Consider the following 23,540-nt stretch of genomic DNA (forward strand, 5'->3'; position numbering starts at 1 on the left):
CACCCTGCTAACTGCTTGCTCTTGAACTTCACAGCTTCTAGACCTGTGAGATGCTAAATTTCTGTTGTTGCTGTCAATCAGTTTGTGGTACTTGGTTAAACCAGTAATAGCAGCAGCTGTACCCCCGAGAGCCGTTTAGATGGATGGGCCAGCACACATTTGTTGAAAAATCCCATTGGCAAGAAGCCTCACTTCACAAACAGCATATGTTTGTGCTGTTGTGCTGATAGTTTGTGTTGACATAAACTATCTTACTCTGGATACTCTTGATGGTAGCCTAAGCTTCCTTTAGCTTAAAAAAAAAAATCATTCTTTCTTATGTCTTAATACAGAAGCATTCTTTGGTGTTTTTGTATTACCTTGCCATAGTACCGAGCACTTGAAGGTTTATATTTTATATTGGTTAATTGAATAAAGACTAGATTTATCATTTTTTTCCTTAAAGTATGTCACCCTTTTTTTGAGGGAGTTCAATGTAAAATTCATGGGTAGAAATGGGATTCCATCTAAAAGTAGCTATTAGTGGTAGTGGTATGTGAGTTACTGATACTTGCCAATCGGTGCCTCTCTTCAGTCACTCTGAATAATTAACTCCACCATGCAGCATCCTATGGAAATTAATGAGCAGAAATAGAGAAAATATTTGTTCAAGCTAAAGGATCATGGTGGCAGTCTTCTCCCAGCATCTCTGGATTTGTTTAAAGAAATTTCTCACAGATGTGACACATGGATATTTTCTTCCATATGTTTTCCAGGAGGAGCCACTAAACCATATGGAAAATAATAGAAATAAAAGGCTTCGTTTTGATGCACTGAATCAATGTAGTCTCTTGAGGGGTGGTGTTTATACTTGGGGAAAGGAAACAATTAGAATGCTTTATTTTTTCCAGGACTAGCTGACTCCAACAGAAGTCCATACATTTTAAGACGTTACGTGGAGTACTACATGCCCCATTCCCGGCATTGGCATGGGGGCCAAGACAAGCAATAGTCTTCACCTTCACGGAGTTTGCTTTTGATTTTAGAATGAGCAGACACAAATGCATACACATACGCACTCATGCAACTAAAGTGTAAACTGCGATGTTGAGTGTTTCAGCAAACTTGGAGGACCAGAAAGCCGTAGGACAAATGTAACAAACACAGGGACTTAATCCTTCTGTTCTTACAGAGATTGATGGCATGACTGGAATACTCTGAATTCATTCCTTCTCTCCTTCCCTCCCTCCCTCATTGATGAAGCATAACTGCATGCCACAGATTTTACCAACAGTGGAGACTGAAAGTTTAATGAAACACTATGAATCTACTGGGCTTTCCTTCTTAAAAGCTGTCACCTCACTTTGCTTTCAAACTAAACCTGAAGTCCTCCTAGTGCAAACTTCCCATGAATAGGTAAAGAAAGACGGCTTTTCCTCTGACCAACACCAACCTGATGTGCCACACCCACCATCAACTCTTCTGTCGTCCCACTGTATGTCCTGTGCATTGCACAGTGTATGAGCTTTTCATGGTAGTGGTTGGCTGGTTGTTGAATTAGGTATGTTCTGTATACCTCTGTTCAACTCTAAATTTGTGTGTCTGGTCATTTGCTTCCAGAGGCATGATAACATCATTTTCTACAGTTTATAATACAGTACCTTGTGCATGTGGTTGTTTATTTTGTTTCTTATGGACATGTAATTTTTGAGTTAGACTATTTGTTCTTTGGGACTTTGGTGAACTATTTTGTAAGATACTACAGGAGCTTAACATGTTGGATGTTATCTAAATTAAAACTTGAGCAAATACTCAGATAATCTGCATTCCAGTATAGGTAGGGTGAAAAAAATTCCACGAAAATGAAGGGTTGGTTAAAGTAAGAATAGTGGAGGCTTGGAAGATTTACGGAAGATCTGAGAGTCTGTGCGACTCTGGGCAAGGGCTAATCATACCTCCCTTGCAGGATTGTTTTGAAGATGGAATATGATAATACTCCTTCCTGATGCAGTCCTGTGTTGGAGAAAGTTGTGCTTTTGAATTTTTTGTCTCTACCCCAGTACCTGGGAATTCATTGTTCTTATGTTGAACCTTTGCTTTGGTGGATGTTTCTTTGAACCTGTTTTTTTCCTTTTTGATGTTGTTCCTTTTCCTATAGTGTAATGATTTTTCAAGTCCTCTGTAAACTAAGAGTGAATACAGGTGCATTAAATGTATATGTGCAAAAGGGCTGCTAGGGGAAGGTTCCGTTTTCAAATTATGTATGTGGTAACACACTATTTGTATGTATTTCCTATATAAGATAAAAAGTTTTATGCCTTTCTTTATGATTTATCGTCTCAAAAGGGAACTGTACCCAGTTAAAATAATACTGTTGCTTCTGATTTGGTATGTGTCATGTGTGTATGCATTTGTTTGTATGTGTTGGTGAGGTTGTGTGAGTGTAGGATGGTATGTGTTTTCCAAAAAGGATCACATTATATAACAGACTTGCTGCAGTGCTCAACCTCTAGATGGCAGTTTTGTATATTTATTAGTAACTATTAAGAAGGTCTAGTTGAAAATCAGCTGTCCTTTATACGTCAACAATTAGGAGTCAGTGTGTGTGTGGGGGGTTGTGTTTGTGCGCTAGACAAGAAATGATGGTGAATTACTCTTTAAAGAAAAGGTATTCTAAATGATTAATTCTTTGTCTAGAAATTCCTTCCTCTCACCCTTTTGTGATGGATCATTTCATACCCGCTTCTCTGTAAAAGCAAGCATGCTCAGTTAATCAAGCCTCTGTTTAAACATTACATTTTACCTTGCTTTCTAAATGAAAAGTGTCAGGCTCTTTGCTTCAGGGACGGCTTATTTCAGATGGTGAAGAAAACAGATGTGTGATTTTGGCTGTCTGATGTGTGCTGAGCACCAGGCAGACCAGCCTTTCCCTCTTGGGGCAGGGTGCCTTTATCTTTTGCAACAGATGAATCTCTTTTTCCTGGTTTCAGACTTCCCCTCTCCACCCCTCCCCTTCTCACCCCTGGTTTGAAATAATATTTGATTTTGCCTTCCTGGTGGTTGGATTACAGTGCTGGTCTCAGTATCACTGACATTTCAGACAGGAAATGGCTTTTCCTTCCTCAGAGGGTGTTCTGCTCTAACTTCCATACTTGGGTAGGGGTAAACCGGGGGCAGGGGGAAGTATTGTGCTTTCTGGGTTGCTTCTTGGCTCTCTGTAAAATAAGCCAGTTGAAAAGTTCTTGGAATCTTAAATATTCATGCAGTTTGAACTTGTCATCGAGTGGTCTTCTTCCTCTTCTTCTTTTTTGTAAATTAACTGAGAGAGTGTTTACTCTTTGACTCTGGTTTAAGTTAAGAATGGTACGTGGTGGCTCATGGATTTTACGGAGGGAGCCTGGGGCGACCTTATTTGTACTCCTTGGTCTGCATACTGAAATTTGTTTTGCTAATGGCGAATGCCAGTTTAGTAGCCAACTTCTAAGTATTAAATGAGCTTTTTAAAAAATCTAAACCAAAGTGTTGCTGTTAAATAAAATCTTAAGAGAGGAAACGAGTCCATCAGTAAACTCCACTTACTTACATTTCTATTCACTATGAGCTAGACTAGTAAAAATAAAAAATTGATACATGAACTAATACATTTCTTGAATTAGACAATTTTTCCAGTTTGTTATCAATGGTAGTAACAAGTATTTATGTTCTCCCTGAGTTTTGCTCATTTTGGCAATTACTAATGCTGTCTCCGGCTGCTGCTGTGTTAAAATTTGCTCACTCCTGTGTTCCCGGTACCTAGCATCATGGCTGGCCCATAGTAGGCACTCAGTATATGTTTCTTTAAGGATAATGCAGCTTCATGTGCCAAAGATTTCTTTATTTGGGCTTCCTGGTGTTTTACGACAGCACTTTCCTTTAAAATAAAAATGTGGGAAATTATTTGATATGATTGGCAATATTTACTCGAGAGTATCATTACTGCTATGGTGCTCATTATTTTAGGACCTTTCCTCTCAAGAGGTTAATGCTGTAGGCTGTAATATGTTATAATTTTTTCATTATTAGGATCAGATCCTTTCTTAATTGATGAGAACCCTGCTTCTGAAAACTTGTTAAGGAGTGTGTGTGTGTGTGTGTGTGTGAGAGAGAGAGAGAGAGAGAGAGAGCGAGTGCGCACAAGCTATGCTTCCTCTTTCTCCTTCCCTCCCCTTAAGCCTTAAGGAGCTGGTCACCATGGATCCCAGGGCCCATATACTGCATGCACATGGGGGCAGTACAGTATTGTGCTTATATATGGGCTTTGCTTCAGAGTCAGCAGACTGGGTTCAAGTTGACACTTTGCTACTTACTAGTGGTATGACATTTTGCAAGTTTTTTAAAGAGGTATAATGATAATACCTACTTTATAAGGTTATTTTGAAGAATAAACGATAAGGCAAGTAAAGTCCTTAGCACAGCTTGGCACATTGTAAATACTCAGTAAATATTAGTCACAGTTAATGGGCCACTAGTTTGCAACTTCTGGTTTCTCTTCAGTTTCTCTGTCTCTTACCTATAGCCTACTCAAATCCTTTTCATGCGGAAGGATGTGTAATGCACAAGGACCTTCAGTGGATCATTGTCTCGGTGCTGTAGAGTTGTGCATACTCATAACTTTTTATCTCTGCGTAGATTGATGTTGCCCTCCAGTGATGACACTGGCTCCTGAGTATTGGGAAAAAAGGGGAAGTAGCCCATGTTCCTCCTTTTTTGAAGAGCTGGAGATGCTCTGCTGAATTTGGCTGTGAGGTGAATCAAGAATACAAATATGCATCGCTGTTGGTTCTAATGCATCAGATGACTTTCTAATATGCCACCATAACTTGGGGTGGAGCTCAGGCAGAGACAGACACAGACACTAGAAGTTGCAAACTGGCGGTCCACAGACATGTTTGGTTTGGCTGAAGTAGTGTTTGAACCAACATGCTGAAGTTGGAAAAATCTGTAAATCCCCCCTCCCCCTGTGCCAGCTGTTTACAGAGCTGAGGAGTGGGTGCCTCCTTTAGGTGGGCCATATACTCTCCACTTTGCTGCAGTCCCCACCATGCCCTGTTGTTTCACTTTGATGACAGGTGACCGCCACCGCTTTGCCTTGCCCTTGCACCGTTATTTTTCCCATAGAGGGGAAGTCCTCTTTTGTTCCTATGACTATCTAAAAGTAAATGTGCAAAAGAAAAAATAAAGGGCTGCATGTTATAAGGAAAATGACACTGCACCTATTTTCCTTGGGGCAATAAATAATCTTTTTATTCAGTTTCACTCATTTTGCTTACTTGCTGTTCTCTTTAGACGTTTGAGTCTGTAATCTCATAGACAAGAAAGCAATGTCGTTCTCTAAGATTATTTGGCATGAGTTTGGCCATATCTTTGTGTAAATGAAGATGTCCTGAACTTTGAACCCTAGTAATGGTTGGGAACCTGTTTTCCCAGTAGCATTTTAGAAGCAAAGGACCAGTTCCTGTCCCCCGCACTTGTGCGGCTCTTTTCCGCTGTGGATGGCAGCCTGTTCTCCAAGCCTGCACCATCCTGTCTTCCTATATAAGCATAACTTGACTCTTACATATGCTGTTGTGCAGTTGGAAGCTGGACGATGAACTCTTGCCAACAGAAGACTTAGAGTCTTATGAATGAGTAACCCCCAGATCTTTGGATCTTTGGGGTTGATTTAGAAAGAATGGTACTGTTAGATTGTGAGTGTTTGTTTCAGTGGGGTGGAGTCAGCAACAGCATTTCCTTGTGCAGTGGGAAGTGGTGGAGTTGCCAAGCCACTGAGATCACTATTGTTGACTCAGATTCAGGAATAAGATTAGAGCAGGAAAGCTGTGGAGTGGCCCTGGAGTCAGGGCTGGTTGTGATTCTGCTTGCTCTCTGCTGCTGAGGAGGCTGTGAGCTGACATTGGTGGTCCCCACTCCTGGATGTGGCATAAAGGGTGCACTGTTTTCCATGGGCTCTTTCTGGAGGCCAGAGTTGAAGGGGATATGGTACTGGGGTGCGGTTTACCCTGTGACAGATGAGTAATTTACTGCATCTCCTCCCCTATCGTGTGAGAGGTGGAGTGTCAGCTTAGAGAAAATTGCAGATACTTGTTCACGGTTCTAAAGCTGATAAAGATAACAGCACTAACCAAGGATTTATTCAGAGTCAAAATGAGGTGCCGTATCTTACGTTGTATCTTAGGATTGAGCTCTAGAAAGGATTGCACGTCCTTTGTTACTTCTCCCAACTAGTGGGCTCCTTGGCAAATCATCTGGAATTTGCTAAAGACCCCTTGTTTGTCATCAGTTATCCGACATTAATTCCAAAAGGGGGAAGTAGGCCACTTTGATGCTTTACTCAGGAGGAAAAGGGAAATGGCCATGATGTCAGCGCCTGTGTGTCAGTGCAGCCCCTGGCCTGGCTCCCTCTGTGGTAGAGGTGTGATTTTCAGTGCTGTGTGTGAGTGTGTCGGGGGTGGGGTCATGTGCACCAGAAGCACCTGTGGCTAGTTTCTTTTCCTTTGTAAACTATATACACCTGCCCTTCTTCCTCCATAATTTTGATCCTCCTGCACACTTGCCATCTTTTTCCCTCCACCAACCCCCTCCATTTGCCCCAGTGATAACGACTAATTTTTGGAGCATTTACAGTGTGTCTGACACTTTGAAACTCTTTATAAATATCTCATTTAACCTTCACAGTGACTCCTTGAAGTAGGTACTGTTTAAATCTGCATCGTAATGAAGAGTATAGAGTAGTTCAGTTACTTGTCCACTAGGCCCTTACACGGCTACGAAGCACCAGCGTCAGGATAACTAGTGAGCCTAAGTTACTGATGACAAGGCCTCTCTCTTCGGTATTTAAAAGGCTTTTTTTTTTTTTTTTTTTTTATTGAGGTGTAATCACAGTAAGATGCACAAATCTTAAGTCTGTATCTTTATGACTACCCCCCAACCCCTGTACCTATAATCACCCAGATTAGGTTATAGAACATTGCTGTTACCTGAGGAGGTTTCCTTCCAGTCATCACCATACCTGTTCCCCAAGATGAAATCACTGTTCTGAATTCTGTCACCATAGATGACTTGGACTAGTGTTTGAACATGGTATCAGTGGACTCATACTGTTAGTAGTTTGTGTCTGGATTCTTTCTTTCATTATTTCAAATATAAATAATTTATTCTCGTAGGTGGACATTTGAGTTTTTTGTTGTAAAGCTTGGCCGTTAAGAATAAAACAGCATTCTTGAATGTGTCTTTTGATGGACATCTGCACTCATTTCTCTTGGATGTATGCATAGAGGTAGAATTGCTAGGTCATGCAGCAGGTGAGGTATATGTTTAGTTTTAGTAGATAACGTCAAAATGGTGTTATCAGTTCTGTTTCTAGCAGTGTATGAGAGTTCCACTAGCTCCGCATTCTTGCCAGTACTTGGTATTAGTGGTCTTCGGAATGCTGTCCATTTAATGGGTGTTTGTTCTATTTCATTGTGGTTTCATTTGCATTTCCTTGAAGAGACATCATGTTGGGCCCTGTTTCTTATGTTTGTTGGCCATTTGTGTGTCCTTCATGAAGCACCTATTCATGTCTTTTATCCATTTTATTAATTAGGTTCATTTTTTTCTTATTTGTTGGCATTCTTTACATATTCTCGTTAAGAGTCTCACTGGAGATATAAACTACAACATCTTCTCTTTCTCTGTAGTTTGCCTTTTCACTCTTTTAATGGTACCTTTTTATGAATGAAAATTATTCATTTTGGTGAAGCCTAATTTCCTCATATTTTTTCTTTATGATTACTGCTTTCTTTCAAATTTTATTTTTTTAAAGATTTTACTTATTTGTCTGAGAGAGAGCATGGGTGGGGGGAGGGGCAGTGGGAGATGGGGAAGCAGACTCTCCACTGAGCAGGGAGCCTGATCTCAGGACCCTGAGCTGAAGGCAGATGCTTAACAGACTGAGCCACTCAGGCGCCCCCATGATTAGTGTTTTTTGTGTTTTTTTAAAAAACTCATCACCTTTCCATGTCTTGAGTATTTTGAGGCAGAAAAAATGTGGAGAACCACTACTGTAGAAAGTGAGCCATAGTCACACTGGACATCATCATATTCTTTTTTGGATTGGCTGTTTGAATGGTGTTCTGGTTGTGATCATATTTATGAAACACTTTAGGCTTTACAGAGCCCTTTATTGTTTGATCTTATTTGATACCATGCAGGAACTCTCTGTGGTACTTAGAGGAGGGCCTGGTCCTTTTTGATGGCAGAGAACTTGGGTGTTCAATATCTGCTCTCTGTGGACTAGGGCACCTTCACATTTGCTGTGGTCTTGTTTGCAAGGATGAAGCAATAGACTGCTGGGTTGAGATCCTGGCTCTGTGACTGTGGACAAGGTACTTAACCTAGTTGAGCCTTGTTTTTTTTTTTATCTGCCCAATGGGATAATGAGAGTATACCTACCTCATGATGTAGTTGTCAGGATTAAATGAATTAATTTATATATAGTGCTTAGCACAGTATCTGACATACCCTCCTAGGTTATTATTATTATAGTTTTTATTCCATTATGATGTTTGATAGTATCATGATTCTTTGTAGAGCTGGAGAGAGCTCATTTACTCCAGTTCTCTTTCATTGTTTTGTATTTTCCCTTTTTCATTGCACACCCCCCTCTGGAGAGTTCTGTTTCTCTTTCCTCCTCTCCATTTTTGTTATGAAAAGCTAGATGCATTTAAAACATGAACTAAGCTGATGCACCTAGAAAAGTATGCTGTCTTATAGGGACTGACATGGAAAGTACAGGGTCATAGGGAGTTTTGCTTGCTTTATTTTGTTTTGAGGAATGGTGGCTAGTAGGGACATAGGGAGGGGGAATATGGAAAGAAACTTACTGCTTGATTCCAAAATAAAGTTGACTCTTTCACCTTGGTTCTTGGAAATTCACACATAAGAGATTTATGTAATTACGGTTTAAATTGTAATGAAGGAACAGAAACTTGGAGCCGAAGGAGTGTTTTCTAGATGCCTGGAAAGGATAGTACTGTGATCCAGATATACGTACATGAGACTGAGAGAAAATTACCTGAACTTGGTGGGGAGGGGTGGCAGGATTAGAACTAAGCATATTAAATCCACTTTATTCAGTTCTGTACTACCCCCTCCTACAAAAAAAGGGGAACAAAACCACATGTGGAAAAGAACTTACATTCTGATATTTCTTCTTGAAATGAAAACAAATCCTGTTGACTTTCCTGGTTACTAAGGCCAAGTGGCCTCTGAGTTTGTCTGAACTTCCTCTTTGTGGCTCTGGGTGGAAATCTCACACTGTGTGCCATGAAGTTGATGTGACATCTGCAGGGTCCCTAAAATCTTGGTATGCTAGGCAACTATTTTGGTCTCACTGTTTGCTGGTGAGCACCTAGCAGGAAATGAACTGGAGACTTGTTGGCTGCTTGACCCTAGTGTATACCGGAGAGTGTCTTTGCTCTTTAGTGTGGGGGGACAGGAAGGAAAGGGTGGGGGCCTGTGGGCAGCCCAGGGCAGTGGGTCTCAGACCTAACTGTGCATCAGGATCACCTGGGGAGTTGGTTAAAATCCAAGTTCCCAGGCCCAGCCCAGAAATTCAGATTTAGTAAGGTGGTTTCAGGTTGAGAATCTCCATTTTAAGGGAATGCCTGATTCTGAAGCTGGTGGTCCAGGCACAACACTGAGCAACACTCAGAGATTCAGGTCCAGGGACTTGAGAGTTGTGCAGTGGGACTGCAGGTTCATAGACTTTTTTCTCTAAGCCATTAAATCATTGTGCTTGAGGTTGAAGAGTAGAATCAGTCTGCCATGCCTGCAAGCCAAGGATCAGCTCTGTAGAGCCATGACTGCCAGTAGTCTGCAGACAGTGGGTCTGGTGCACTGAATGGGCTCATGGTGGGAAATGGGCATTTGGATCTGAGAATGAGAATTTCTGAGAAGAGGAGGGAGGGCCCTGGCAGGGGCTGTGGAGAAAAGGCTTACCGTATTTTCTGAGTCCTCTCTGTGTTAGGGTGCCACTGCTCAGGATGGCCTTCACAGGAAGGACTGCCTCTGGGGAATTAATGTCCTCAGACTCAACACCTTCACTCATCCACCCGCATACCCAGCTACCACCACTATTGTCCACCTCCACCCGTACATACACACAACACGTGCATACACACTTACACCACACCCCAGTGCCCCTCGAGTCCCCAAACCCCTTGTACTTACATGCTTACGTCTTTGGAAATGTTTTTCCTTAAAGGATATTGAGGGATAATCAATGAAAAGAAGCAGATGTAATATTTAAAATACGTTCAACATGAATAGATCTAGCATATTCAATGGAACTGTGGAAATAAGTCAGGACCAGTGATTATATATGGGTCAGAATGAATAGACTCTTGCTGAACAGGGTATGGCCAGGCCCATATGTGTTTCATTACCATACTGTTCTGGGATCATTAATGGTACCACAGACTCAGATGGCGATAGGACTTCATTCTTGCTCGATGGACCTCTTAATTCCTTTTAGGCTTTCTCAAACTTTAAAGATGAGGATTTAAATCAGTAGTTCTTAACTTTTTGAGGGTTGCAGTCTTTTTTGATAATGAGTGAGGTTGAACTGTTAATACAGAAAAGTATATATACATTTGGAGATGGAAGTGTGGTTTATAGGCTCTCTTGGACCCATCTGTGGACCCTAAGAACTCCTGCTTTAGTGAGCACAGAGGGCTTTTAGCCCCATCTCCCAAGGACATTTTCATGGCTCAAGTCTCTATTTGTAGAATGCCATCTGTAAGGGGAACTGAACAAATACCATTTGGTATCGTGTTCAAGCTTTCTGGAGGGTTTGTGTTCAGTTAGAAAGAGCAAGCAGATTTCAATGAGAGGGTGAAAAGAGGTAATGCATGTAAAGAACTTATTACCTGACATGACAAGTATTCACTTAAAAAATGACATACATTTAATATAATTACAAAGCCCGTTACCTTCATAAAATATCTGCATGTCAAAAGGAGTTTAGAAGCCTTAGCTTAGAGGTTAGGAGACCAGGGTCCCACCAGCTTGGTTGTTTCACCTCTTTTTAATCTTGAGTCCAGTAATTCTGTTCACTTCAATATGTATGAATTGCAATCCTACTGTGAGTAAAATTCTCTGTTAGGCATTTTGGAGAATAGGAGTGAATAAGGCCTCAAGAAACAAACAGGGTCTAAAGGAATCACTTTAATCATTTGTGTCCCTTAACAGTATGGTAATAAACACATATGGGCCTGGCCGTACCCTGTTCACGTCTGCTGTGTTTTTTCCTAGCTCCCTGAGGGAGATGGGTTTATTGAGGGGCATTCAGGAGATGACTTCACTTTCTGAGACTTGAAGGCAGCTCTGAAAAGCTGTATGTGTGCCTGACTTCGTGTTGTGAATCCCAGCAACCCCTCACTCTGTTGTATGGGTGTTTCTTGAAGTTTCACATTCGTCAAGATCTCTCTACCTGTGGCACTGAGTTCATGTCTGTGTCCTCCTTTCTCCACAGGCCAGGGGTTATCACCATGCAGGCGTTGTCGGAAGAGGACCGGAGGCTCTGGATGGAAGCCATGGATGGCCGGGAGCCTGTAAGTAACAATTCAGGGAAGTAGAACAGAAATATAGACTGTGAGTTGTTTGTTGCTTCCCAAGTGCAGTGATTTTTGTTCTTGATCTAAAGCCTTGGTTTCTCAAGACCAATGTATCAGAGGGCATCTTTTACTCTTGAACTAACTTTCTTCAATAGTGATATTGCTTCTGTGTGGCTGCAGTCCCTGAGCTTTGGCCTCTCAGTCCTTCAGGCCTTTCAGGCTATGTGATACTCCCCTTGGCCAAGGCAACTGTAGTGTCCTTAGGTCTCTTAGAGGAGGCAGAGTCTGGCTTACTGAATATTGATGTGTCCATGGAGTAAGATGCAAAGCGTTATCTCAAACCTATTTGAGTAGGATAAATGATTATAAAAGTGTATACAGATTATGTTGTGTTTTTTTTTTTTTTCATCACTTTCTGGTTCAGCCTCCCCTTGCCACAGTAGCCCACATCCCATTATACACAGTGGCATTATCAGTGTAGATGGAAGGATTTAAGCCTTGGTAGTGTGGTCTGTGCTCCCATTTTCGAAATGCTGGCCTTTGCTGGTTGATGTAGTCTCATGGTTTTTCTGCGTCTTGTGACATGTAAAACTCACATCAGGGCCCTGGTGCCAAAGATCTCAACTGCAGTGTTCAACAGATATCAGGGTTATAGAAATCCTAGGAGTACATTCTACTCATGTCCCACAAACAAAAGATAAAAAGAATCCACAGTGTCAGAGGGCCAGTAGTTATCACTTGCAAAGGCACAATCCAGAGGGGAGAATGTGTGCAAGGCCATCAGGCCATAGCCTTCATTGAGTACAGAACTCTTTGCATCGAGGTGGGTATCCAGTATAGATGATTCCGGTTCATTTGTATGTTTCTTTCTCAGCCTACCCAGGTTAGGTGATCTATATTGATGAATGTATCTTTCTACTTAGCTATTTTGTATATAAACATGAAACTCCATTCCTTCAACTGAGCAGAAACAAATAACTAGTGTTTGGATAGCGTTTAATAACATAGAGCAAGATTTAAAGAACCACTTAAAGAGTTTGGAACAGCTAAATTCGAATTGAACATTATTCAGTCTTAATTCTTCTGCACTACATGTAAGATACCTCTTGTTTTCTCTGAGTACATTGTTACTGATAGACACTCTCAAAGCAGATACACATTTCTATTCTTTTTTTTTTTAACCAGGACATTTATTGTGTGACTAATTGTTGAAATCCTTAAGATGAACTGGATGCTGCCACAGCTCCCTTCTTGGGTTGAGGTGGTGTTTCTTTACAGAGTCCAGGCCTGAATCTGCAGGTGCCTGTTTGACCGGTCCCAGTGGTATTTCATCTTTTAGCCTTGGCACTCCGTTATACTTTCTCTTCCACTTGGCAGGATAGCCACATTTGTCACAGGTCAACTTCTGAAGGTGGTAGGCCTTAGAGCCACAGCGGGGACACAACGTGTGCATCTTAACATGGCGCTTTTCAAATGATGACGTCCCCTTTGTCATCTGGTTTCTGCAGCCAAGACCAAAGAGGCTGGAAGAGAAGGCACTATCTGCTATATATATAGCAGGTAGACATTTCTGCCATTAGGGTTTTGTGGGCACAATAGCTGCTTGCTGTCAGAAGCCTTTGAAAGCCACTTCCTAAGTTGTCCTTTATCTTTGCTACCATCACCTACCCTTAATTGAGCACTTTTGTGTTTGTAAGTCACAGATTTGGCATATTACATGTCTTAACCCATTTATTCTTCTTACTGCCTTATTAAATAAGTATAATCTTAAGACATCACAAAATACTACCATTTTACAGTTGAGGAAAGTGAGACTTAGGTTCAATAACTTGGCTGAGTAGCACAGACAGTAAGTGACTATAGTGGTAGGGTGCGGGTTAGGTTGCCATAACAAGGAGACTCCAAAGTGTAGTAGCTTAAATAACATAGAAGTTGATTTCTCCAAGCCTGGAAGTGAGCAGTCGGTGCTTTGCAGGGTCATTCTGCCATACTCAACCCATGACTTTCCAGATTGCTCTACTAGTCATTGCTGTTTTTCAACCACATAATGGAGATGAAAGTATCCAGGACCCAGAGGGTGCACACATCATTTCCATTGGCCCTAACATACTTACAGTGGCCACATCTGTCTACGGAGGAGGACGGGAAGTCTAGGTCGAACATAGGCAGCCATGGGCTCAGCCAGTACTGGGTATTTTGTCACTTCCAGGAAGAAGAAGAGAAAGAAGACTGTAGGGTGGTTGACAGTTTCCATCACAGTGGCAGAGGTAGAATTTGAACCCATGTGAAGCCCTAGACATGTTTGGTTTTTATCATTGATAGAGATGAAATGTGAAGTTGCCTTCAGGAATTCTCACTCATTTCCTTTTTATAATACTTTATCTGAGTTTCTGGAAGGATTCTTCAATTCTAGGGGAGGAAGTACTCAGGAAGAAAAAATCTTGTCAGGGCATACTATTCTTGGAATGGATAAAAACCCCACTGTTTTGGGGTCTCCCCACCCCCCGTAAGCTGCAGTTCTACAACTGCTTCACCAACTCCATTTTAAACCTCCCCTTCCTCCCTCTCCCTACCATTTGATATTTGTTCTCTGTCTGTATGTAATTGGTCTTACTAACCACTTGAGTTTTCCTGCAGATTAACATCTGGCTTCTTCAGATGGAAAGCATACTGTTGAAAGAAACATCTCCTTGCTCCAGAATGTACACATTAAAACAAGTTTAAACACAAAGTAATTCTGTTTCTAAACATAATATAAAATTATTTCCTCACAGGAACATATAGCTTGCATTGAGAACCACATCTCTGTGTACTTTTAAGTTTCCTGAAGAGAGAGAAACAGACAGTTGATAACTGCACAAATGGCAGGAATATTAGGCTTAATTTTGCCTCCTATTGCGTAGAGCCTCTAGGGAACATTCTTGGAAATACATACCCAGTAAACAATTAGCAGCTCCAGTTTTAATCACACTCTCCCTAATTAGTTAAATCTATCCCCTTAGAAGTTTTCGCTTTGGTAAGGGAAGCAGAAACCTGTTTCCCTAACTGGTCTTGGAGTATTAGCCTTGTATCAGGGAGATTATAATGGCAGCACCTAACTTTTGTTTTTGTACTTAGAGCTCAATTGTTCTGTGAATGATTATTCGGTGTTGCATCTTTTTTTTTTTTTTTTGGAGGCGGGTAACTGGTTTGCATCCTTTTTGTTCTTTTATCGTTTAATAACACTTTAGGATGGTTGGTTGGAAAAACAGTCTAAATGAGGCCTGTTTGATTTTGGGGTTGATTAGTTGATTTTACACTGTTTTAGCTAATTGTTATATAAATTACAGTTTTTAGTGCTCAGTGACTTTCTAGTTGAAAAGAAATTTTGAATATCTTTATAGTATTCATGGATATATGATGGAGGAAGAAATTAGAGCTGTGGTTCTGAAATGAGCATTATAGTTTTTATCTATGTTGCGAATTTGAATTCAAATGAAGGAAGCCTCAATTATACTTGGCCTGGCCTGAGAAAAAGCTGAATTTATTGGCTTATGGAACTTAAAAAAAAAAGTTAGGGTATAATAGTTCTGGCCCATCTGAATCCAGAAACTTCTATAATATTGGCGTTGGTTTCTTTTGTGTTGGTGTCATTTCTAGTAGGTTCTTTCCAGATAGTGGTGATAGGCTTTCAGACTGTTCCAGGCTTACATTATATTATCAAGAACAGAGTCAGGAAACTTACTCTGTTAATAGGCCAGATAGTAATTATTTTAGGCTTTAGGAGCATTATGGTCACTATTGCAGCTACTCAACTTTGCTGTTGTAGCTCAAAAGCAGCCATAGACAATGTGTAAATGAATGGGTATGGCTGTATTTCTTTCTTTTTAAAGATTTTATTTATTTGACAGAAAGAGACACAGCGAGAGAGGGAACATGAGTAGGAGGAGTGGGAGAGGGAGAAGCAGGGTTTCTGCTGAGCAGGGAACCTGATGTGGGGCTCGATCCTAGGACCCAGGGATCATGACTTGAGCCGAAGGCAGACGCTTAATGGCTGAGCCACCCAGGCACCCCTTGCTATATTTCAGTAAAACTTTATTTACAAAAACAGGTAGAAGCCAGATTTTAGTCATGGGTCATACTTTGTTGATCCCTAATCTATAAGTCTAGTGGAAAGAGAGCCTTACGTAATAATTCTAAAGAAGTCCCATATTTGAATTTTCTTGGACTAAATACCTGGACCAGAGGATGGGATAGATGATTTGACCAGACCTGACTCACCTGCCCACTCTGCTAGAACTGTGGTGGTGGGGGAATGTTGGCTTCCCCTAAGGGAAAAATCAAAGCATTGTTATATGAAGAGGCAGGGAGACATGAGGTAGGCAAAAGTGACACAGTTTCTCCCCACTCCAATATCTAAATTCCATTTAAGTTTCTATTCAAAGAGCTTTATTCTCTGATACTTGGCCAAGAGTGAAAACCACAAGTTTACCACTGACATTATACTTAATTGTGAAAGACTAAATGCTTTCTCCCTAAGGATGGGAATAAGACAAAGATGTTCACTTCTAACAGTTTTATTCAATATAGTTTGGAATCACAACCAGAGCAATAGGGCAAGAAAATAAAATAAAAGGCATACAGATGTAAGTATATAACTTTTTTTTTTTTTTTAACTCAACAAGCTAGTTAGTAAGATAAAGTTTTGAAATGATTCTGCTGGATTTTCCTGACTTTCTGTTAAATCTGGGTTGACAAGCTATAGACTCACCATTGTAGCCACAGAAGCTTTTATTTTAATCTTCTGTTGCCTGGTCCTTACCTGCCTCCCACCTAGACTGTGGGCAACCCAGTCCAAATGCCCACAGCTGGAGCATCATCATTGCTTGTCCATTACCAACACAGCATCTGCCACACGCACACATACACAACCTGAAGTATTTACTGTTCTCTCCACACTATGGAAAGATGACCTAGCAACTCTGGGACGAACAGGATAGCCTGGAGCCTCAGAGCCTGTATCAGCCTCTTTAAACTCTGTTCCCATATAGTCCCTTAGCTGTGATTAGCGGTGTCTGTCTGGAACTGCTTCTATTACTTCCTTATTTTAGAAGTACTAGTCTTCTTTCATATTCTAAAGAGTCTTCAATGAAATTAGATATTTCTCTAATGAGTCACTCCTTGAATCTCCTTTGACAGCCAGGGGGTTAGAAGGTTGGCAGATGCCAGAATTATGTAGAATTAGATTAGGAAGATAAGAAACAGTGGTATAGCATGGAAGATTGTGTGTAAATCCATGTGTTAGTTGGAACTATGAAATTGACACCTTTGTAGGTCAGAAATGGCCAGATACTGGCTTCTTCGTACCGCTGAACCTCCTAGTTGTGGACCAGTGTCCACCCTTATTTATATAAGAGGGAGCAGTGCCTGAAAAGGTCAGTCAGTGGTTGATCTTGGGTAGATAATCCAGGTCTCCTAGCTTCCAGCTTTGTGCTATTTTTACTACAACACACATAACTGCTGAATTATTAGGAAGCTGTAGTTGAATTGTATCTACCCTCCCTTTTAGGTGGAGCTACTTTGTTGTGGCTCCTACAGTGGTTGAAGGGAAAAGAGGAAGAGACTAAAGAAAAACCACTCCTCTAGTGAGAGGACAAGACAATGTGGCTTCCTTCTGCTCACCTCCATTTTAAAGAAATCTTCTATTTTAGTCCTGTGGACTTGGAGACTCAACAAAGTGTGCTCTTCTCTCACTGTTTTTGCTATGCCCAAACTCTAACCCCCAAGTGCTTCAAGAACTCAGAGAATAAATGAGTAGTTGTATTGCATTTTATGCTCTGCACCTGATACCTGAAAGAGCTGTTTAGAGTATTTAAAGGAAAAAGTAAGATTGATTACTGTTAAGATCAGGTTCTAGGATCAGAGGCAGAATGTTACGGTGGTTAAGAATGTAGTGTAGGCTCTGGGTGGCTCAGTTGGTTGAGTGTCTGACTCTTGATCTTGGCTCAGTTCTTGATCTCACGGTCATGAGTTAGAGTCCCACAATCGGCTCCAAGCTCCGTGTGGAGCCCACTTAAAAAAAAAAAAAAAAAAAAAAAAAAAAGAATGTAGGCTCAGCCAGCCTGAGTTTAAATCCCTACTCACCACTAATAGTGACTTAACAATGACTTAGTCCCTGCAAACATGTTTCTTTGCTAGCAAAATGGGGATAATAATAATATCTTCCCACAAAATTGTTTTGTAAGGATCAACATATACATAAAGTGATTGGCACAAGTCCTGGATGTGGCCAAGTGCTCATTAAAAGTTAGTTCTTATTGTCTTTTTGGAGACGGGGGCAGATAGTAGGATAACTGGATTCTCTTTGCTTCCATTTCTAAATTACTTGGCTCATTTGAGCACAGAGTTTATTTAAAGTCACCTTGCCTGGGTTCACAAGAGGGCAGGCAGGGACTGCTTTCACAAGTATGGAAAAAGTGATTTCACTGAGCAGTCAGGCTGAACTTGAAGTCTACAAGTGGAGGATTATGAAGTAATCTGTAGCCTCCTTTGCTATAATGCATCCCAGGCCTGGCAGTTCATCAGCCCAGCTGTATGCTAAGCTCACCTCACCATTTCACTGCAAATGCTTAGATTTTCCTGTCCATGGTAAAATAAGTGATCAAAGGAGTCTGAATGGTTAAGAAGGTGTGGGGTGAAATCGCTAAGTTCTTGTGTGATGATGCAGTTCTCACTCCTTTATGAGTGGTGAGATGGTTTGGAAGGATAGTTCTGCCCCTTTTGTGAGAGCTTTCTTTGTAATATCACATAGTGTGAGGTGAAGAGTCTGAGGGTGAGGTCTCTGGTTTGTTTTCCTTATCTCCCACTTGTCCCCAAGCTGCTAGGAAATTGGATTAGACTGCTGTATTATTTTGCTTGTGTTCTTCTCTTACTGGATCAAGAAGCTGGCTGCAAACTTCCTCTTTGAGTCCTGCGAATGTTTTTATATAGGTAGAATACATAATAGTACTTATTATTATCACACCAATGTGTGCAAGTCTTAAAAGGAATTGAATACTGTTCACTTGGTCTTTGTTCCCTTTGGTTTAGATGTTCTTCCGAAGAGCAATTTCTCATAAAAGTCAGACCGTTTAATTGAGCAATGTGAGATACAAAGTGGGAGGAAAGAGAAAGTCAGGTGAAATTGGGTTTTATGCTGGGGAGTTGAAACTTTCCCAAGGAATAGAATGATAGCCAGAAGATTTTTGCTTGAATGTTAAGACTTCATAACATGTTGGTGGCACTTCTTCCGTTCTTAGGCATTCTTCTTTTAGCATTTAGCAAACATTTATAGATTGTCCACCAATTACTTTGATGGACAATGAGGATCCAAGATGAGGACAGGCCACCTTAATAGAATTGGTTTGCTTCTGTTTCCCCATTGCCTTGTGTAGTGGCTGGCACAAAGTAAGCACTCAGCAAATATTTGTTGAACAACTAGAGTCAAAATTAAAGGGTTGAGGATAACTGTTATTTTATTTATTTTATTTTATTTTATTTTGGGGGGGGAATTTATTTCATTTTTTGGGCTTTCATTATGTGAGACCATGTGTGTAGAGTAATTGAATTCCTTGATTTTGTAGTCCATTTAGATACATACCTATCGACTTGTACCAGAATTTAGGTGAGTGATCATTAATCTTTTTTATGCCATGGATTTGTTTGACAATCAGGTAAAGCTTTTAAGACCGTTTCTCAGAATAATGCATAAAATAAAATAAAATTCCTTTAAAAAGGAAAAAAATTACATAGAAATAGCCACCAACATATTAAAACCACTTGGAATATAAATATATGCTTCTATATGACCACATTATATAATAAAAGGAAGGGCAGGTCTGATAAATGCTATAAATGATAATTCAGATTATCTGCAACAGCAGTAATGTTATATGCAAACACCTGTGATTTTTATTGGTGGCAAAGTCACAACCACTGTGGTTTGTTGCCCTTGTTCATATTAAAGGAAATGCAGTTAAATTTCAGTTAAAGGCTAGTGCAAAAGAGGTTTATTTTATTTCCTCCACCGTCCAAGTTCTTGGACCTCTGTATTCTGTCTGCAGACTCCATTTCTTTGCAAAGCTCTTTGGAGACGCTTGATTCCTGACTTCCAAGCCCTTGTCTCACCTTGTAATAATAAATTGATTGGTTTGGTTATTTGATTCATATCTGTCCCCCTGCTGGATTATCATCTTCAACAGGGCAGGAGCATTGTCAGGGTTTTGTTGTTATTGTTGTTTGTTTTTATATCTTTTGTGCATACTGTCTGGCTCAGAGGAGGTGTTCAGTACATACTTGTCAAATAATCATGTGAATGAACCTAAGGAAAATTAAAGTATGGTTGGTTTTGTGTGACTTGTTCTTAACTGAGGCTGGTTCTTGGCAATTCCCCACCTACCTTTTATGGATCACCAAAAAAATCTGCTGTTTAATATTCTCACTTCTTTGTTCACTTTTTTGGTCTCAGCATAAACATAAAGTCCCTTTTGATTGCCTTCAGCATTGTCTGCAAGCCTCAGATCTCAGCCTTTTGCCCTCACCTACACACTACCACCTTTCTAGGCTTGAGGCGTTTGTCATGGGCATTTAGTTACACTTGTATCCTGATACTTGGTTGTGCACCTTCCATCCCTAGCCATAATGGAAGGCAAAAGTCCCTCTCTCGAGTTAAATGTGTAGTGTGTATCCCTCAAGAACTTTCTGCATATTTATTCCTGTACCTGTACATCTAGGAACAAATTCTTCTGTTTTGTAGAATTTTCAACATAGTATAGCTTTCCTGTAGATTATTAAACCTTCAGTCTTCGACATATAGGCCGGTCTCAGCTTTTCATCACATCATTGTAATGTGCAGAATGATAGAATGGAAATCCTTGTACATACTTCACTGTTTATCTATTTCAGCATTTGTCCAGGATACATACCAAGTGGAATTGCATGTTAAATGGTAGGCACATTTAATATTTTAATAGATATTAACAAATTACTCTCTTCACCAAAAACTACTTAATTATACTGCCTCCAGTCAGTTACGAAGGTGCCTGTTTTCTCCAAACCTTTGTCAATACTGTATATCTTAAGTGTGAATGTTTCTGTGTCAATCTGATGGTGGAAAAGTGTATGTTGCTTTCATTTGCCTTTCTTAAATTACTAATGAGATTGTTGAAAATCTTTTTTCATGTTTCTTAGCCATTCATATTTCACCTTTTTTAATGCAGTGATATATATAAGGTACATAAGACACTATATGGCATGCGATTCATGCTAAATATAGTATTATCATTATTCCTTTTTCAAATTTCCGGCCATGGGAATACACCTGTCATTTTTCTTAGTTCTGCTTTCTAAAGCCCAGTGTAGAAATCTGACTTTTTTTGTGTTCTTTATGACTTTTTCACTTCATCCTTGATGGCCCCTCTTATTTTCTAGCAACCCTCATCTGTTGCTGAGTTTTGGAGTGGTGAATAACAAAGGGCGCGTCTTATGTTTCACCTGAGCTGTTCTTCTACACTTGATCTTAGCCAAAAGGCCGAGAAGTGATTGAGCTGTTCTTCTAGTTCACCAGGCTACATGAACTGAACGGGAACCTGAAGATTCTCTGTACCTGTGTACTCTGACAGCAGTCAGCAATCTGTTGGACTTAGCCAGCTCTTACCAAGGTCCTTCTAACTCCTGAGTAGAAAATGTCCCATCCCTTCTCAAGGAGCCACAGGAGCTGCAGTTTCTAACAGCCGCAAGGGCTCTCAGCCCAAGGGCCCTGACCCAGATGTGCCCGTCCCTGTAGCTGATGGGTGTTGCTCCTTTCAGCCCTCCTACCTGGATCCATCTCTGAGAAGACGGACAGGAAGCCTGCCACTGTCTATGCCTTTTCTAGGGGTTAGTCACTATTTTGCCTCCTCCAAGTTTTGTTAATTACACATGATTTTATATTTGGGGGGAATATATATTTATATTTTTGTGGCCTAGGTTAACTACTGCTCAATCTCTGAAGAGGCTAGCATAAGTAAGTCTGTAATTCTGAAGATTTCTGTCATTATGTTGTTGGTCATTTGAGTTAGAATTAAGGTCAAAGTAAGAGTTAACGGTTTTGTTTCTTCCATCTGGAAGATGACATTTTTGCAAGTCAGGAATTTATCAGAGGCTTGTGTGTGTGCGTGTGTGTGTGTGTGTGTATGTATGTATTAGCTCATTTTTATTTTTTAACTTTTCATTTTAAAATCACTTCAGACTTACAAAAATGTTGCAAAAAGAGAAAAATAGTACAAAGAATTCCACAGTACTCGCTACCCAGATAGCCCAAATATTAACATCTTACATAACTACAGTATAATGATCAAACCAGGAAATTAACTTTGATAAAATATTATTATCTATTTTACAGATCTCAAATTTCACCACTTGTCCAGTAATTATATATATATAATACTATACTACTCTAGAGAGAGAGATATATATATATTTACTACTAAATTTACTCTAAATATGTATATATATTTACTCTTCTATAAATACCTCTAATATATAAATATATAAATCTAATATATAAATGTATATTTATATTGTATATAAATATATAAAATACATATATATAAATATACAAATTAATATATTAAATATATAAATCTAATATATCAAAATATATACGTATATACATATATAAATCTATGTATATATATAACATATATACATATAATCTTTTTTTGGGGGGGGAGGGTTCTTGAATTTCATCCAGGATCACATATTGCATTTAGTTGTCACATCTTAGTTTCATTTAACTTGTATCAGTTTAGCGGCTTGGCTTTTTAAAGGCACATTACCATCAGTAGATGTCAAGATAGTTGAAATCCTCCAATGGGACAGCATCCCATCCTATCTCTGTTCCCATCTTGGGGTGGATTTGGGGACTGTTATCAATATCCTCCCTCCATCTAGGTAATAATTCATACCTTTCCACAATCAAACCACTTACGTTTCTATCTGCTTCCAAAGGCTTTCTGATATGCATTCAACCTCGTGTTTGTAGGTTTTCTTACAATACATCTGTTTCTTTTGAACATTCTGTCTTCTGTCCTAACTCCTCATATCATATATTCTTCCTTTATTATCTGTGTTGCAGTTGTTGGTTTAAAGGCATTTGAGGCTGTAATATCTTAATAGACATTCCGTAGCGTGACCTCCCGCCTGTAGCAGCAGCACCAATTACTTTTGGCCCTCTCTCAGATGTTATGGCAGTGATTCATGGGAGTGGAGATTATGGTTGGATTAGCTTTGGTTTTTTTTTCCCTCTGCGGGAAAGGCAGTCAATAAGAGAAAGATCTTTTTAGAGTGACTTTGTTCAATTTGAAGAATGATTGAACTGGCTCTTAGGTCCATTTTTGCAGCTTTCTCTTACATCATAAAAGCTTGAAAGTGGTCATATTTGTTAGTGATCAAATCAAGGATGGCATTTTAAAAAATACTGACAGATCTGGAGGCATTTTGAATATTAGGAAGCCTGTGAATTAGGTTGTTTGTTTTGTGGTGAGGTGTGGAACAAGATAAGCATTTTTTTTAAAAATTATCCTTGGGTTTGCTGAATCGGGCTCCACTGTGGTCAAGTCAAGAGGACTGATGATGCCAATGACTGTGTTCTTTTTAGGTGTGTTTCAAAAAATTCTGCCCCATGACCCTGCAAGAAAACACCAGAACAAGTGTAAACACATCCTAAAAGCAAAGCCATTTTCTAGTATGGTTTTAAAAATCTTCCCTTCTGGTCATCTGAAAAATAGTGCAGACATGTGGTCTAGTGGTTACAGCCAAAGGCTAAGCAGAAGGAGCATGGCCCTGGCCAGTCCCCAGCCAGCTGCCTGCCATTGCTCTCTCATGTTGTGTGGTCTTGACCCAATGCCCAGAAAATTGAGGTCCTCC

The 23,540-nt window shown here is 40.1% G+C and overlaps 1 protein-coding gene and 1 pseudogene across 2 annotated transcripts in view; one reads left to right on the plus strand and one right to left on the minus strand.

The window, feature by feature from the left end:
* Positions 1 to 23,540, plus strand: part of ARHGAP26 (Rho GTPase activating protein 26) — a 419,879-nt gene that overhangs the window by 151,415 nt on the left and 244,924 nt on the right. For both annotated transcript variants that reach the window (XM_021702216.2, XM_021702215.1), the window contains exon 11: positions 11,534 to 11,612. In XM_021702216.2, coding sequence (XP_021557891.1) covers positions 11,534 to 11,612 — 79 coding nt within the window. The remainder of the gene's footprint in view (positions 1 to 11,533; positions 11,613 to 23,540) is intronic.
* LOC110591308 lies at positions 12,833 to 13,110 on the minus strand (annotated as a pseudogene).

This window comes from Neomonachus schauinslandi, chromosome 7 (genome assembly GCF_002201575.2).
Source record: "Neomonachus schauinslandi chromosome 7, ASM220157v2, whole genome shotgun sequence".
In the NCBI taxonomy this organism is placed as follows: domain Eukaryota; kingdom Metazoa; phylum Chordata; class Mammalia; order Carnivora; family Phocidae; genus Neomonachus; species Neomonachus schauinslandi.